The sequence below is a fragment of the Bemisia tabaci genome, chromosome 3, assembly GCF_918797505.1.
Source record: "Bemisia tabaci chromosome 3, PGI_BMITA_v3".
Taxonomy (NCBI): Eukaryota; Metazoa; Arthropoda; class Insecta; order Hemiptera; family Aleyrodidae; genus Bemisia; species Bemisia tabaci.
In genome coordinates, this window is record NC_092795.1 from 15,868,036 (window position 1) to 15,883,247 (window position 15,212).

The 15,212-nt window shown below is 38.7% G+C and overlaps 1 protein-coding gene across 1 annotated transcript; it reads left to right on the forward strand.

Moving 5' to 3' along the window:
- The first annotated feature begins 2,255 nt into the window (after positions 1–2,255).
- On the forward strand, positions 2,256–14,956 carry LOC109041965 (putative serine protease K12H4.7). Its single transcript, XM_072297568.1, has 12 exons — positions 2,256–2,416; positions 3,658–3,880; positions 4,874–5,055; positions 6,178–6,413; positions 8,149–8,287; positions 9,178–9,349; positions 10,092–10,221; positions 10,639–10,780; positions 11,473–11,639; positions 11,907–12,105; positions 12,766–12,935; positions 14,034–14,956. Exons 2-12 carry the CDS (start codon positions 3,671–3,673, stop codon positions 14,168–14,170), a joined length of 1,884 nt encoding a protein of 627 aa, XP_072153669.1. The 5' UTR covers positions 2,256–2,416; positions 3,658–3,670; the 3' UTR covers positions 14,171–14,956.
- The last annotated feature ends 256 nt before the right edge of the window (positions 14,957–15,212 follow it).

Consider the following 15,212-nt stretch of genomic DNA (forward strand, 5'->3'; position numbering starts at 1 on the left):
GGTTTATTTTTCCATTTAATTTCTGTTCAATGCTTTATTTATTCCCATAAGTAATATCGCGCACAAGAAGTTTCAAAAGCCGTTTCTGAACTGAGCGATGAATTCAAATAAAAATTTTGAGGTATTAATTTTAGCAAAATTACCTATTGGTTTTTACATTTCTAGACTAGCTAACTTTTTAGGCTAAGTTAATATTGTTGTAATTACCATACGTAGGCTCCAGAAATTTTTTGTAAAACTTTTTAATTCAAATCTTGAGCATCTGACACCGAATTTGAAGAATTCTCCGGCATTTTTTGAACCGAGAAACTCTTAAAAGTTTCTCAATTCAATACTTCCCATAAAAACTACTTCATAGGCGTGTCAACAAAAATCTGGCCATTAAACAGCCCTGCGATAAAAAGAGATGAATTTAAGATGGTTTTAGGTCGAGATAATTTCAGGATTATGAATGCCCTAGTCCAAGACCTAAAAAATTCGATTTTAAATATGAGCCGAAGTTTAGTATCTGTTACCGAACTTTCTTACTTGATATATTTGTGGAAAGCGGAATATACCCTTTTTACGGAATGAACTCTATACTTACAGAGTGGAATTTACTCCGTATTCATATCATTTGAGTTTTTCGGGGGCAAAGTAGGCCAGCGGGCTGATTAATGAAATTAATAGACAAAGCGATAGACAAATAAGACACATGGAAAATGGAGCGATACTGATGGTGAAAGTGGGTGCAATAGACAAAGCAGGCAAATAATAGGTTAACTAACAACTCACTTGAGACCCTTTAGTTTCTACATCATGTTCCTTTTAGTCTATTAGGACCACTCCTTTTCAGCCCACAGGATTACTCCATTTTCCCTTCGTGTTCTTCAGTGGCGTGGCATGCTTTGCGATTTATCGATTGATCTGCCATTTAAACCTATGGAAATAGATCGATATACAGGGTGTTCGCAGCGAACCTTAATAATCGATTCTTCACCATACCTTCAAATGGGGAAATATCGATTATCGATCATTCACGCCACGCCACTGGTGTTCCTTGTATCTCGCTTTGTCTATCAGTCCGCGGGCAGATGAAATGCACTCCGGATTCCAGTCCAAGATGTCTAACAAAGCACCTTGAGAATTTAAGTGAAATTCCAAAAAAATCTTACATTTTTTGCTACAGCCTCTTTTATTTCAAACGACAAAAATAGAATACAAAACGCTGAGCCGCCATGTCGCAGGTTCCCGCCAAAGAAGGAAGTTTACCAAGATTGCCAGATTACGTAGTGAAATTTGCATACTCCTCAACGAGTTGTGAGCTATTGCTTTCCGGCACAATTTGGCAACCATGAATTTAATTCTCGTCGCCGACAGGTTAAATGACCTAAAATGGCCTTGCCCTCCACTCAAGTGATGGAGCCGCCAAATTTTAAAATTTCATTCATCTTTGTGGTGGCGCGACGACATCCTCTTCGCATGATTAACCAAGCCGGGAGCGTTCCTCGGTCATCGGAATATAGTCCAGTGGCGGGCCGTGAATGATCGATTATCGATATTTCCTCATATGAAGCTATGGTAAAGAATCGATTATTGAGGTGTTCTTTGCGAACACCCTGTTTATCGATCCTTTTCCATAGGTTTAAATGGCAGATCAATCGATACATCGCAAAGCACGCCGCGCCACTGATGGTCCATTGCCAAATGTCGTCGTAGGAGCAATAATATGGGTTGGACCTGAATGGATTATCAGGGTGTCCCTATGTGCTATACTATGTCAAATTAAGAGAGTGTAATCTATAGGGGCAAAAAAAAGCGTTTGCCTTTCTAAATTCTAATTCTAATTCTTAGAAATTCTAAATCCCTATAGAAAATGAAAGTATGCCCAAAAAATATTTAATCAATTCCATACGTTAATGTCCGTTCGATCAGTTCAGGAGAATCCTTAAAATTCGATTTTTCCGCCATGAGCCAGATTAAAACCCACAGATTTCCGAAGAAATTAGGCAAATCACCGAAGAGTCCGCCGAGTATATTCGCCAAGTTTGGCAGCCATGAGCGAGCCGTCTGGAATTCATTCATGAACTTCCTTATCGGCGGACGTCGCTACTATCATCAAAGTTCTTAACTCGATTTGGACCAGATCGATATTTTCAAGGATCTCTCGTGGGTAATTGTCCATTTTCGATTTTCGCTCCGCTCCTCGATAGTTGTCCGTAGCTCTTTACGGTCACTATCGATAGCTCCCGCGGTACCATCCGTAACGGGAGGCTGTGTCAATAAAACGTTAAGATAACCTGCCCACAGTGCTGCAGTGGAGTCCAAGGTATGACCTGGGCAAACAAACTCTGGTGTTATCTGTGAGATAGTCAGTTGAATCCCGTCGAACTTGCACGAGACTTCTTCATCAATGGTTCACTTATAAATTTTTTTGGTAAGTTGCTCTATTTTTCTTGAAATTTCATTCAAATTCAGACGTGACTCGTCCAAAAACTGACTCTGACTTTGTGTTCACTTTTATTTGCTTCCATTAGTTACCTCTAAGCATCATTTTTGAATTTTCTCATTGTAGATTCACTTTTAATACATACATTCATCTTAAAAGTTGAAGTTGATTTGATTAAAAAATGGATGTTTATTTTTAATAGTTCGGTTGATGCGGAATTACATACATGCATCACATGATTCGCGAGTTCTCGCACGTACCTACGTAATTCCGTATTGTACAAACTAGGATTTTCCGTCAAAATTAGGTCAAACTCCTCCACATCGAAAGCTGCGTTATATTAAGCGGTCTCGTGCAAATATTTAATGTACTAGGCGATTCGGAAGTCCCGCACCTAGTATCGCCCCTGTGACTTTTGAAAAAATTGGGTTACAGACATGAAATTTTTGTGAGTGTTTTTAAGATAAACGAATCGACTCATGAGACTCCCCAAAATCTCAAGGGAATCACCCTGAAAAAAGGTAAGAACCCCAAGGGGTATGGGGGCCGTGCGGAACTTTTCGATCACCCTGTGTAATCATTTACAAACTTAACTAAATCAAACTGAAAATATCTTACTTATCGTTGACTATATGGCTCCTGGTAAAATGCATGCCCCGGCTATTCGGACGTTTTTTTTTTTTTTTTTTTTTTTTTACAATCGCCCGAGTGGGCGCACTGACAATGAGATGTGAGCAGACCTTAGAAATGCCGAAAAATTGAATATTTCCAACGGTTAAAAGTCACAAGTCATAGGGGGAATTAAGGGGAGGGCGGCTTGAATTCAATAATTTGAGCTTTAAAATTGGTGGGAGATTTTGTTGAAAGCCAATGAGAAAAATGTGCAAAGCAGCACAGTTGATCGAGTCAAATAGAGAGGTCGAACATAACATTTTCTCCAAAAACTGTGAAATTTTATGTTTATTTCGTCACATTTTAAAGTTCACGGGGTGCTAGTAGAAGAATATTTCACAAGGAAACGAATTAGCCCACTTGTTTAACCTCAAAGTTTTGTATAAACCGAGTTATAAGCGTTTAAAGTTTCCAAATGTTGTCCGACTTCTCCTATAGACTCGATCCACTGTGAGCCGGTGGGCCCGGGCGCGTGATAAAGTGGAAATCTGGAGGATTCTGCTTCTGCAGCTCTGATTTTTTTTATTCGAGCTCTGACCAACGAAAAACTTTTTCAGGGGATCTTTGAAAATGGGACCTGGCTCAAAATCAGTGTCGACACTCCTCCTGGTCGCTGGACTTGCGTGCTCTGCGTGCGGTCTGTGGCTGAACAGCAAGTCGCGACAGTACGGTCGCCTGGGAGAGCCGATCGTCCACCCTGAAACACCCCTTCCTCCGGACGAGTGGTTCAAACAGAAACTGGATCACTTCAATGCAGCTCATAAAGTTTTTTGGAATCAGGTTTGCGACTAAATTGTATTTACAATCAGAGGCGGATCCAGCAATTTGGCAACAGCGGATTTCATCCATTTAAAGCTATGTTAAATATAGATTCTTCTCGGAGCACCTGGCCCCTCCAAGAATCGATACATTTCCATAGGTTTAAATGGAGGAAAGACAATGTTGCCAATTTGCTGGATCCGCCAATGTTTACAATGCTTGTGATAATGGGATTAAATCGTCTGGTGAAATCGAAATTATTTCTGAGATACCTGATTAATATTTGAAAATTATTCAAGTGCTCTAAATCAATATAATAATTGACCTTATAGTTCTTTATCCTAACAGTAATAATGCTTTACATTAATACTATCGCTAGCCTGGATGCATCAAGACAAACCATTTGCCTAGTGCTCTTTATTTTTGATACCGCTATTTCAACATGCGTGTGCCCGATTTTGCCGAATTTGTGAAATGAAGGCGAATCTATTCGCTCCAAAGATTAATGACTAAAGGCTCTCGATTTTCAGCTGAGCTCATGTCACAAACTATGAAAACGATTACACTCACTGGGGTTGCAAAGATTATACAAATGGAAGTGAAGCAAGGAAGTGAGTGGACTCTGAAAACAAACAGGAGAGAACAGTAAATTGATTCGCCCTCATTTGATTAGGTAGGCAAAACGGGCTCCCGGGAGCGTGAATAGTAGTATTATAATGAGGATGCATCATAACAAACTATCCATTCAGTACTTGGTATTTCGTATACCAATAAGATGCGTGCGCCTACGTTTGCCTACTTTGTTAATTGAAGGCGAATCCGTATGTTTCAAAGACCAAAGTGGAAACATGCATTTCAGTGATCGCACTCTTACCCTGTACTTGTTTGATCCCGTCAGTTTTGCTCGGAGGTGTGCTCAGACGTCTAATAAATTGTTTTTATGTATATTGTATAGCCAACATCATTCCGAGTAATCCATATCTCATATCTAGCAAACTCATGTTTTTGTTGCAGCGTTACCAGACAAATGGCTCGTATTACAAAGTTGGTGGTCCAGTTTTCTTGATGATCGGTGGAGAGGGAGAAATCTCAGCTAAATGGATGGTGTCTGGTGCGTGGATCGACTACGCTAAAAAGTATAATGCTCTGTGCTTCCAACTCGAGCATAGATTTTACGGGAAAAGTCATCCCACTGAGTGAGTCTCTTCTCTGTAAAGAGTATTCTATTTCTTCACGTGGAAACTTATGGTAGTCGTACCTACTACAGAGGTAAGCTTATGAATTGGACGTATTTCTGCCAAACAGAACTATGTGCACTATGACGTGAACCCTGTTATGCATGTATTCTTACGGGTCTCAGGGCTCATAGTGCACATAGTTCCGTTTGGCAGAAATACGTCCAATTGGCGCAATAGACCTGTGGCACAGTCCTTGATCAATGTGAAAAACATCAGCTTTTCGCGGTTTTTGGAGAAATTCTTTTTAAAAGAATGGTAACATTCCCTTTCATGAAGACAAGGAAAAAAATATTGGCTATAATTTAAAAAAGTCCATCTTGAAAAAATAATTTTTAAAAATATTTGAAACATTTTTTAGGCGAATTGATCAGTGACAGAATTATGAAACGGCTTATCTCAAAATTTCCGTGTTCATATAATTTTTTTTTCAATGCGTCCAAATATTAGGTATTTGTCGGCGCATTTTTGGATGAGACTCTGCGACTTTTCATGGATGAATGAGAGGTCGGATATTGAATCCATCTACCTCCCTGATGTCTAGTGTCCACGAATACAAAATTTTTACACAGCAGCCCGTGACAATGGTAACACGAACAAACGGGGAAAACGGGAAACAAGACCTAAAAAAACATAGGTAACAAAAACTGAGATGTTTTGGCTCAAAATTGAGCCATTTTCAGTCGGAGAAAAAACACAACAAAGTATAAAAAACAAAATTCGGAAAAACCTGAGATTGACATGATGGTTATTCTCGACCACCATCTTTTTTTTTTTTTTTTTTTTTTTTTTTTTTGTTTGTTTTTTTTGTGTACATTTTCCTAACAACAAAACTGCACAAGAAAAATTTGGAAGAAATTTGTAGATCTCAGGTTTTTTTCGAAAAAATGTATATTTTGTAGTCTTGTTTCTCCGACTGAAAATGGCTAAGTTCTGATGGTGAGCCGAAACGTCTCAATTTTTTTATGTAGTTCAACCTTGTTTCCCGCCCCCTCCCCCTTGATTTTTTCATGTTTCTAGTGACCTCTTTGTCATTTCTCCCATTTTGATATCGATTTTTACTCTCATGGATGTGCTCACCAGGGATATGAGCGTTGAGAATCTGGGGACGCTGAACAGCGAACAGGCGTTGGCGGATTTGGCGTGGTTCATTAGAGGAATGAATCGCAAGTACAAACTCCCGAGAGAGACCAAATGGATTGCGTTCGGCGGCTCCTATCCCGGATCTCTGGCTGCGTGGCTCCGCTACAAGTATCCCCATTTGGTATACGGTGCCATCTCTTCCAGCGGACCACTTCTGGCTAAGGCAGATTTCTCAGGTTTGTAGCTCCATGTTAATTAGGCGATTCGACGGACGCCATTTTTTGTGTCTGAGCGACGTGCGATATACCGCATCGATGCGTTCCATAATTTCATTGTCATTTTTTCGAATATTGAGATCGTAGTGCTGCCATTTTACGGAATTAATTCCGAATTCCGGAACTTTTGCTATTTCTCGGCATCTTCAGAAGTCCCGGAATTTTTAGCTATTTTCGGATTCTTCTTGCGATTCTCAAGTTTTTCGTCAGTTTGACCGATCAACCGATATCTTTTGTATATGTGTGTGTGTATATACAAATTAAATTTGACGATCTTTGGAACTAAATTCTGGCGTATTTCGCGATTTTTTCCGGGAACTTTTGATAAAATCGAATTTTTCTCGGAACTTTTGGATATCGGAATCAATTCCGGAAACCCCGGAATCTTTCGTGAAATGAAAAGGCAGCACTGGGAGATCGCTCTTCTGTCGTCATGAGACTAAAGAACTAACGTGCCAAATTTGACAAGGAAATTCGACGTAATAAAGGCGGGCTCTTCTTAGAGGAAAAATATCGCATCAATACTGATATCGAAACTGCACTCGAATGCGATATTTTTCCTCTAAAAAACCCCTGCCTTTATTACGTTGAATTTCTTCGTCAAGTTTGGCACGTTAATTCCTCAGTCTCATGACGACAGAAGTGCGATCTCAATATTCGAAAAGAAATGAAAAGTTGCTGAAATTATGGAACGAATCGATGCGATATATCGCACGTCGCTCTGACACAAATGAAATTTTTAGGAATGCGGCCGTCCACGAGTCAAGGGTCCTCTGTGTGCGGGGGGAAATTTTTCTAACCCAAGTTGTGGTGATCGCGATAAGTTGCGATTTAATTGGATTATGTATCGAAATTTTACCGTCGTCAATTTTTTGCAGTAGTATCAGATAAAAAATTGCGATAAATTGTGATTTCATCACAAAATTTGCAATTAAACATTTCACATTAATTTGCATTTGATTATGTATCTTAGCATCTGTTTAATGCTTGTGTTAGGTTTATTAATTTTAAATTTTCTATCGGTTTGTACTATAATTTGCATAATGACTTTATTGACGGCGATGTATCGCAATATTATCGAACAAAAAATAGTGATAAATTGAGATAAAATTTCAATTTTATCGAACGCGATTTTATGTAGGTAAAATTGCGACAAGATCGAGGATAATTGCTCAGATTTTTATGATTCTGGCGATGTTATCGCCGAAAAATCGTAAAAATATCGCGATTTTTCCGTTGAAAAGTGCCAGTAGGTAGGCAAGGTCCAAAGAGCGATTTCCGTCAAGTTGTCAATGTCAAGTCAACGCACAAATCCAGCAATCCCTAATGACTAGGTGGTATCTGAGGGGAAAACTGAAAAATAAAGTTGCGGGAGTTTCAGGCTCCGTGACAAGGAGATACATTTATTGATTACCGGTGACTGAAACCGATGTTATCAATTTTTTTTTTTAAATTTATTAACATACCATTCTCTTTCGCACGAAAAATTCACGGCATTGATTTTGTGAAAATTCTGGAAAATTTTTGTTAAGATACTTATAGAATGATGAAATTCACGCGAGGAGACTCGCAGGGGCTGTCCTGTAAAAAATTCAATCCCGGTAGAAATTTCGGAAGACTGTGATGGAAGTTAAATCAATTGCTATGTTAAACGGTTCATGTTAAAAAAATAGAATAATTTTTTATTATTTTCCAGAATACTTTGATGTGGTGAAGGCTAATTTAGTCAAAGAAAGTGGCTACCTATGTGCTGATACTATTAGTCAGGCTTATGCTTCCATTTACAATAAATGGAGAAACGTTAATGAGCGCTCATTACTGCAAGGTATATTCAAGTAAGTGTTCAGCAGTATAAATACCTCATGTGCGGGGTATTTCTTCTTTTTTTATAAAAGTATCTTGCGAGAGCATGCAGAAATATTTACCGATCACTTGAGACTATTTTTACTACAAAAATGCGGATGATAAAACAAAATCGTTTCAAATTTAAAGATGGGCAATATTTGCACCAATGTCGTGCCATCTTCCTATTATTCGAATAGTTATATATTTAACAGCTTTTTTTCATTCCGCCTCTACTATAACGTCGTATGGTTCTTGTAAATCAATTATAAAAAGAATTGTGAGAATGGTTGCGTGGGAATCTGTTTCTTGCGCAAGCCTCGTCTAATCAATGTGAATCTTTATAGTAAATATAAATAGGGGGCTAGCCCTTGCCCCCTATTTTAAGTTATCTTATTTCTATCTTCACTCATCGGTAATCATAACTCCCCGGCCCCCCTTCCTTAGAACTGGAATACACTGTATAGTCCCGCTGCTTCTCCTCTCTGGAGCTGGTGGAGTCTTCCAGAACTCCCTCGGCGAAGTGTCTTCTCGTGCCCCCCCCCCCCCCTCCAGACTCCCCGGTCCCCTGTCCCTCACAATCAGTCCCTAATTTGGACTACATTTTGCAATCAGGAACCACTACCTTTGGCTCTTCCATAAAATCACGTATCTGCATGTGGAAACCAGTGGCATATATGGTGTTTCTAAAATAAGCCAGAAATAGTGGTTCCTTATTGCAAAATGTAATCCATTTGGTCCGTGGTGAGTTAAAACAAATTCAGCACCCAATCGGCGAAAATAATCTTCTGAATAGAAGCAGTGCGAATCAAATAGGTATATATTATCACTCCAATGCCGAATAAGCTAATACCTGTTTTTTTTTTTTTTTTTTTTTTTGCAGTTTGTGTGACCCCCTCGGAGACGATGTTCTAGACTTCACAAATCTGAACTCGGAGTTGTCCGACAACATCGCTGAAGTTGTGCAGTACAACAAAGATAACAGAGCGTCGTCATTGAACATAACAATCACAAACATTTGTGATATTTTGACTAATCCCAGTAATGGAGGCTCGGTATATTCATTTTTTATTCTCATTATTTATTTTTTCCCCATTTAGTAAGTGTTTTGGTGCAATGCGAGAAGTATTCATGCAAGCTTGTAGTCGTTAATATGCGTTTGACACCGACCGCACTGTTTGGCGCAATGCGTGAAGTATTCCTGCAGTCTTGCAGGCGCTGATGTTAGTTTCACGCCGACCGCACCGTATTTGGCGCGATTGTTCGAACATAATAGCGGCATCGAACAGTGGGGCTTAAAAGTCCCATGTTGTGACCACCTCTTCCTCAGTACTAGGTTTTGGAATCTCAGGATAAATCACACAACTTTTTTTTTTAATCTCCGAGCAAAGAGACATATTTTGGTCCATTTGAAAGGAACTTCTGACAATTTCTATAAGGATTTTTTTCCGCATAGTTTTGATTGCAACTAATTGTGAGTTCTATTACTCAAAATTGGATTCTAGATTTCTCGTAAGGAGTTACCGTAATCACATGAAATTCGTTGAATAATTTTGCAAAGGAATTTTGGCAAAATTTGTTTCACACCAAAAGAAAAGTTCACCAAAACAATTGTAGAAAAAAAGAGTAAGGCTGGAACAGTGTTAACTATTGGAAATTCAATGTTAAATTGGATGAGTGTGAACAATTTATACCATTGCTAGCCCATTAAGGGGTAGATACAATTATTTCTCAGTGACTGTAAACATGTAGAGATGTTTTAAATTTGATTACATTTGATTTATTCTTACTTTTTAGCTCAAAAGATTTGCAGTATTGAATGACTTTATCGCAGAGCGCTCTGGAAGAGAATGTCTGGATTACAAATACGATAAAATGATTAAAACATATCAAAATACTTCTTGGGAAGGAGAAGACGCAGCATCTCGTAAGTTACCAGAAAAAAATATCTCCTTTTGCAATTATTTTACTGGAATTCGATAGAATGTTCAACCTGTAACAATAGAGGTGCTTACGTCCTTGATAAAGGAAGAATCCGGAAAAACCCTGACAGTAACGCGTTGAGCTGCAGGGGTTTTCCAAAAAACAAAAATATCAATGCCTGATCGTTTTTAGAGTATTATTTCAGCTTTACCATATCATCAAGCCATATAAAATATCAGAAATGCAAAATCTTATGAAATAAGATGGCATCTTTGGAGAATGATTTCATTTCAAGTATCTCTTCAAAACCCAAAATTGTTGCAGACCAAAATACGAATAGTTCACGTAATTTGGAGTGACCCCGTAATTTTTTGGTTTACGTAAAATTGGTATTGATTCGTTTTTTTTCATACCTTTACAGGCACTGCAGCAAGGTCATGGTATTATCAGACATGCACCGAATTTGGTTTCTACCAAACGTCCGAAAATCCTCAAAATCTGTTGGGAAGTAGTCTGCCACTCGAATTCTACCAAAAGATGTGCACCGACATTTATGGATCTGAGTAGGTGTTTTTATTTTTCACAAACTGCTTCTCTCCCTGCATCCCTCTCTCTCCCCCTTTCCCTTTCCCCTTCCTCTCTCTCATTTCTTTATAAGCAGTTTAAGAAGATCCTAATGAAATGAATTCCCAAAAAACAACCAGGCACTTCAGGAATTTTTCTGATTGAAAAAATTTCACTTTCTGCAAAGAGATTACTTACATCTCTGCTCTGTTTAATTCTTCGCAATTCAAGTTGAGTTTATAATTTATCAAAATTGACTGCTGTTCCTTCGTGTTGAAGTGAGGGATCCATTTCTTTTCTTTTAGGCGGATGCATTTCATGTCACGCATTCTGATGAGTTTTATTGTGCAGAAATTATTTACCGTTTCGAATTTATAGCCATTGAACTCAATCATACAAGGATACTCCTGAAGAGGCGGTGGTCAGGGAGTTCTTAAACTCTTCCCCTTTCCTTCATTTGACTTAAATATTCTCTTGAAAGGTCATTCGCTGCGAATTTAAGGATACTTTCCTATCCCTGAACTCCCCCCTCCCCCCCAATTTATGACCATTTACATATCTCCGAAGAAAAAATTTCTGGCCATGATACAGGTTACTACTCTGATTTTACGAAATTTCTGCGAGAATTTCTCGATTTACGACTTAACGATAGATTTTCACTAGTACCTAATTTATTTTTAATTTCTATCAGGTTTAATGAACATCTCTTGCACGAGGCCATCGACGAAACGAACACCATGTACGGTGCTCTCTCGCTGATTGTGGATCACGTTGTTTTCGTGCACGGAACTGTGGATCCATGGCATGCCCTCGGCATGATGATCGAATCAGATAGAATGTTCAACTTGCAACAATATCGTAACTTTACGTCTTTGATAAAAGAAGAATATCCGGAAAAACTCTGACATTGAGCTGTAGGGGTTTTCCAAAAAAATCAGTGTGTTTTTAGAGTATCAGTTCAGCTTCACTATATCATCAAGCCATATAAAATATCAGAAATGCAAAATCTTATGAAATAAGATGGCATCTTTTGAGAATGATTTTATTTCAAGTATCTCTTCAGATTTACCCAAAATCGGCGCAGACTAAAATACGATTAGTTTACGTAATTTGGGGTGGCTCCGTAATTTTTTGATTTACGTAAAATTGGTATTGATTCATTTGTTTTTCATACCTTCACAGGCACTGCAGCAAGGTCATGGTATTATCAGACATGCACCGAATTTGGTTTCTACCAAACGTCCGAAAATCCTCAAAATCTGTTGGGAAGTAGTCTGCCACTCGAATTCTACCAAAAGATGTGCACCGACATTTATGGATCTGAGTAGGTGTTTTCAGTTTTTCACAAACTGCTTCTCTCCCCTCTTACCTCCCCCTCCTCTTTTCCCCTTCCTCTCTCTTACTTCTCTATTAGCAATTTAAGAAGATCCTAATGACACGAATTCCCCACAAACAACCAGGCATTCCCTTCAGGAATTTTTCTGATTGAAAATTTTCACTTTCTGCGATGAGATTACATCCCTGTTCTGTTTAGTTCTTTGCAATTCAAGTCGAGTTAAAATTTGCCAAAATTGACGGCTGCTCCTACGTTTTGAAGTGAGGCATCCCTTTCTTTTCTTTTAGGCGGATGCATTTCATGTCACGCATTCTGATGAGTTTTATTGTGCAGAAATTCTTTACCGTTTCGAATTTATAGCCATTGAACTCAATCACCAGGGAGTTCTTGAACTCTTCCCCTTTCCTTCATTTGACTTGAATTCTCTTGAAAGGCCATTAGCTGTGAATTTAAGGATACTTTCCTATCCCTGGACCACACACCCCCCCCCCCCATTTATGACCTTTTATATCTCCGAAGAAACAATTTCTGGCCATGCTATACAGGTTACAACTCTGATTTTACAAAATTTCTGCGGGGATTTCTCAATTTCCGACTTGACTATACCTAGATTTTCACGATACCTCATTTATTTTTGGTTTCTATCAGGTTTAACGAACATCTCTTGCACGAAGCCATCGACGAAACGAACACCATGTACGGTGCTCTCTCGCTGATTGTGGATCACGTTGTTTTCGTCCACGGAACCGTGGATCCATGGCATGCCCTCGGCATGATGAAGAAGAGTTACCCTGGGGCCAAAGTAATAGTGATCAAAGGTAAGATTTTTTATATGGATTTTCTGCTACCGGATAAAGCTAAAAAATCTACACTTTTCTCCATTTAAATCAGTGTAACACCTTTACATTTTATTCTTTAATCTGGCAATCTTGTAAGGATTTATAGTGAGTTTGTTATAGTCACAAATCCTAGGACAGGACGAAGATGAGATAGTAATCGGTCAAAAAATAGGTCCCTTTGTTTTCGGCGCATTTTCAACTTTTTGAGCCCGTTCACTTCAAGAGCCATAAATTTCAGATCCGCTTTTATCCGTTCGAAGATTCCTATACTCATATTTATTTTTCCCCTTTCAACGAAAGCATAAAATAGACCTGAATGAGACTTTAAAATAATATTTCTCATCTTAGCTCGGAAAAATCAAGGCAGATTTCAAAGTGTTAATATAAGATTATCCATATAAAACACGCAGTGAAAAATTTGCAACGTCGCAAATTGAGGTACAAATGTAATCTCGCCATCGGCGATGAGAAAATGTGCAACTGCGTATGCGTGACAACTGTAAGTTCAGCGGTGATCATGATGCATGATCTCTTGTCATCAAGTCGAAGCGACACTATTGAAAGCGCTCTGCGCAACTATTCCGCCACGGAAGTGTTGCATAGTATCAGGCGAAAATGAAGGCGCACCAGAATATGTAAATTGACCGGTAATGCTGTCCGCCGTGTAGAGTCCCACCAATCCCACGATATGCCAGTGGCGTGGCGTGCTTTGCGATTTATCGATTGTTATGCCATTTAAACCTATGGAAAAGGATCGATAAACAGGGTGTACGCAGCGAACACCTAAATGATCGATTCTTTACCATAGGTTTAAATGGCATAACAGTCGATGTATCGCAATTCACACCACGCGGCCACGCTACTGGATATGCGGCTCCTGTTCATACATTGCATACCCTTGTTTCACATACGTTCAAATGAAGGAAAAACAATGTTGCAAGCTCTCAAGAATCGCTACTGTAAGTAGCGAGCTTTGAACACCAATCAATTTACCGAAAAGCATAACTTCACTCATTCATTCGTTACATTTGTAGCAAATACAAAATAACGACCCAGTACTGTCTTTCTGTTTTCCAGGTACTGCTCATTGCGCGAACATGTATGCACCATCTGAAAATGACTCGCAAGAGTTGAAGCAGGCTCGCGTAGAGATTTCAGAAGTTCTTGGTTCTTGGCTCAGTGAAGGTCATCGCTTGAATTCTGAATCAAGTTAGACGTTGCATTTTAAGCGATTTCAGAATGAAACCGTCAATGTCACACCATGCCTACAACTGAAAGAGCAAAGTTCTCGATACACCAAAAGTTATTGGGGATTATGAATCAGTGCTAACCGTGGCTAATTCAACAAATTAGCGCAAAAAAGCAGGGGCCTAAGGGTTTTCCATTCCCAAATTTTGATGATTTGGGCATGATTCATAATCATGACATGATTTCCTACCCCCTGGTAGAATATATATGCCGATGGCTAAAGGTGAAAAATAGCGTATCTCTGATTGCGATGTTATAAAGTCTCCGCTGATGTTCAATTTTTTTGAAGGAAAACCAGCCGATAGTTTTTTTCAAATTTTTTGAAAATTTTCCGCACTTATTCTAAAATTATCGCATAAAATCGCAAGTAGATTTTCCGATCAGCTTTCCTGAGGGAAAATAAAACATAATCGGAGATTTTCGAACGTGGCAATTAAGAAACACTTTTTTCGCATTTGATCATCGACACATGGTTTGTGGCAATAGGTAAAATTAGTTTTTCTTTCTGAGACCCACCTCCCTCGCAACGAATGGGGCCATGACGCCTAAAGGTTAGGCCACCAGTACTTTTCAGATTTTACCACATGCTTTTTTTCAATGAAATCTCAGCAGATAAAGGACGATCCAAAATGAACACTACAATATAGCTATTCCACTGTCGCGGAACCAAACTTGTTGCGAATTGAATTAAAATGAATGAAATAGATTGTAAATCAAACATTCAATAAAATATAAGAAATAATTTTTTTCAAGTTGTTCGTCATTTTCCTCTATCATTCAGAAATATAAATATTAAGGTCAATATTTACAACGATGTCGCAACTACGAAATCACTAGTCTCGGTTTGCAACGTTGCAGATTTCCTACATGTGCCTTTGCGTTTTTGGAAGATGAATGCTAAGGAGGGTCAATGAGTAAGTTTTCCCATACTGTAGTTCCGTTAGTTTTGAACCGATTTTGAATTAGTTTAGACTTGAAGAGATCTGAAAACATCTTAATTTTTTTTTG

Bases quoted from the DNA above. Each gene is read 5' to 3' on its own strand.
- LOC109041965 (XM_072297568.1), top strand. From the start codon at position 3,671: ATGGGACCTGGCTCAAAATCAGTGTCGACACTCCTCCTGGTCGCTGGA. The intron at 5,056-6,177 runs GTGAGTCTCTTC...TGTGCTCACCAG, and splicing joins GGGAAAAGTCATCCCACTGA to GGATATGAGCGTTGAGAATC. The intron at 10,222-10,638 runs GTAAGTTACCAG...ATACCTTTACAG, and splicing joins AGGAGAAGACGCAGCATCTC to GCACTGCAGCAAGGTCATGG.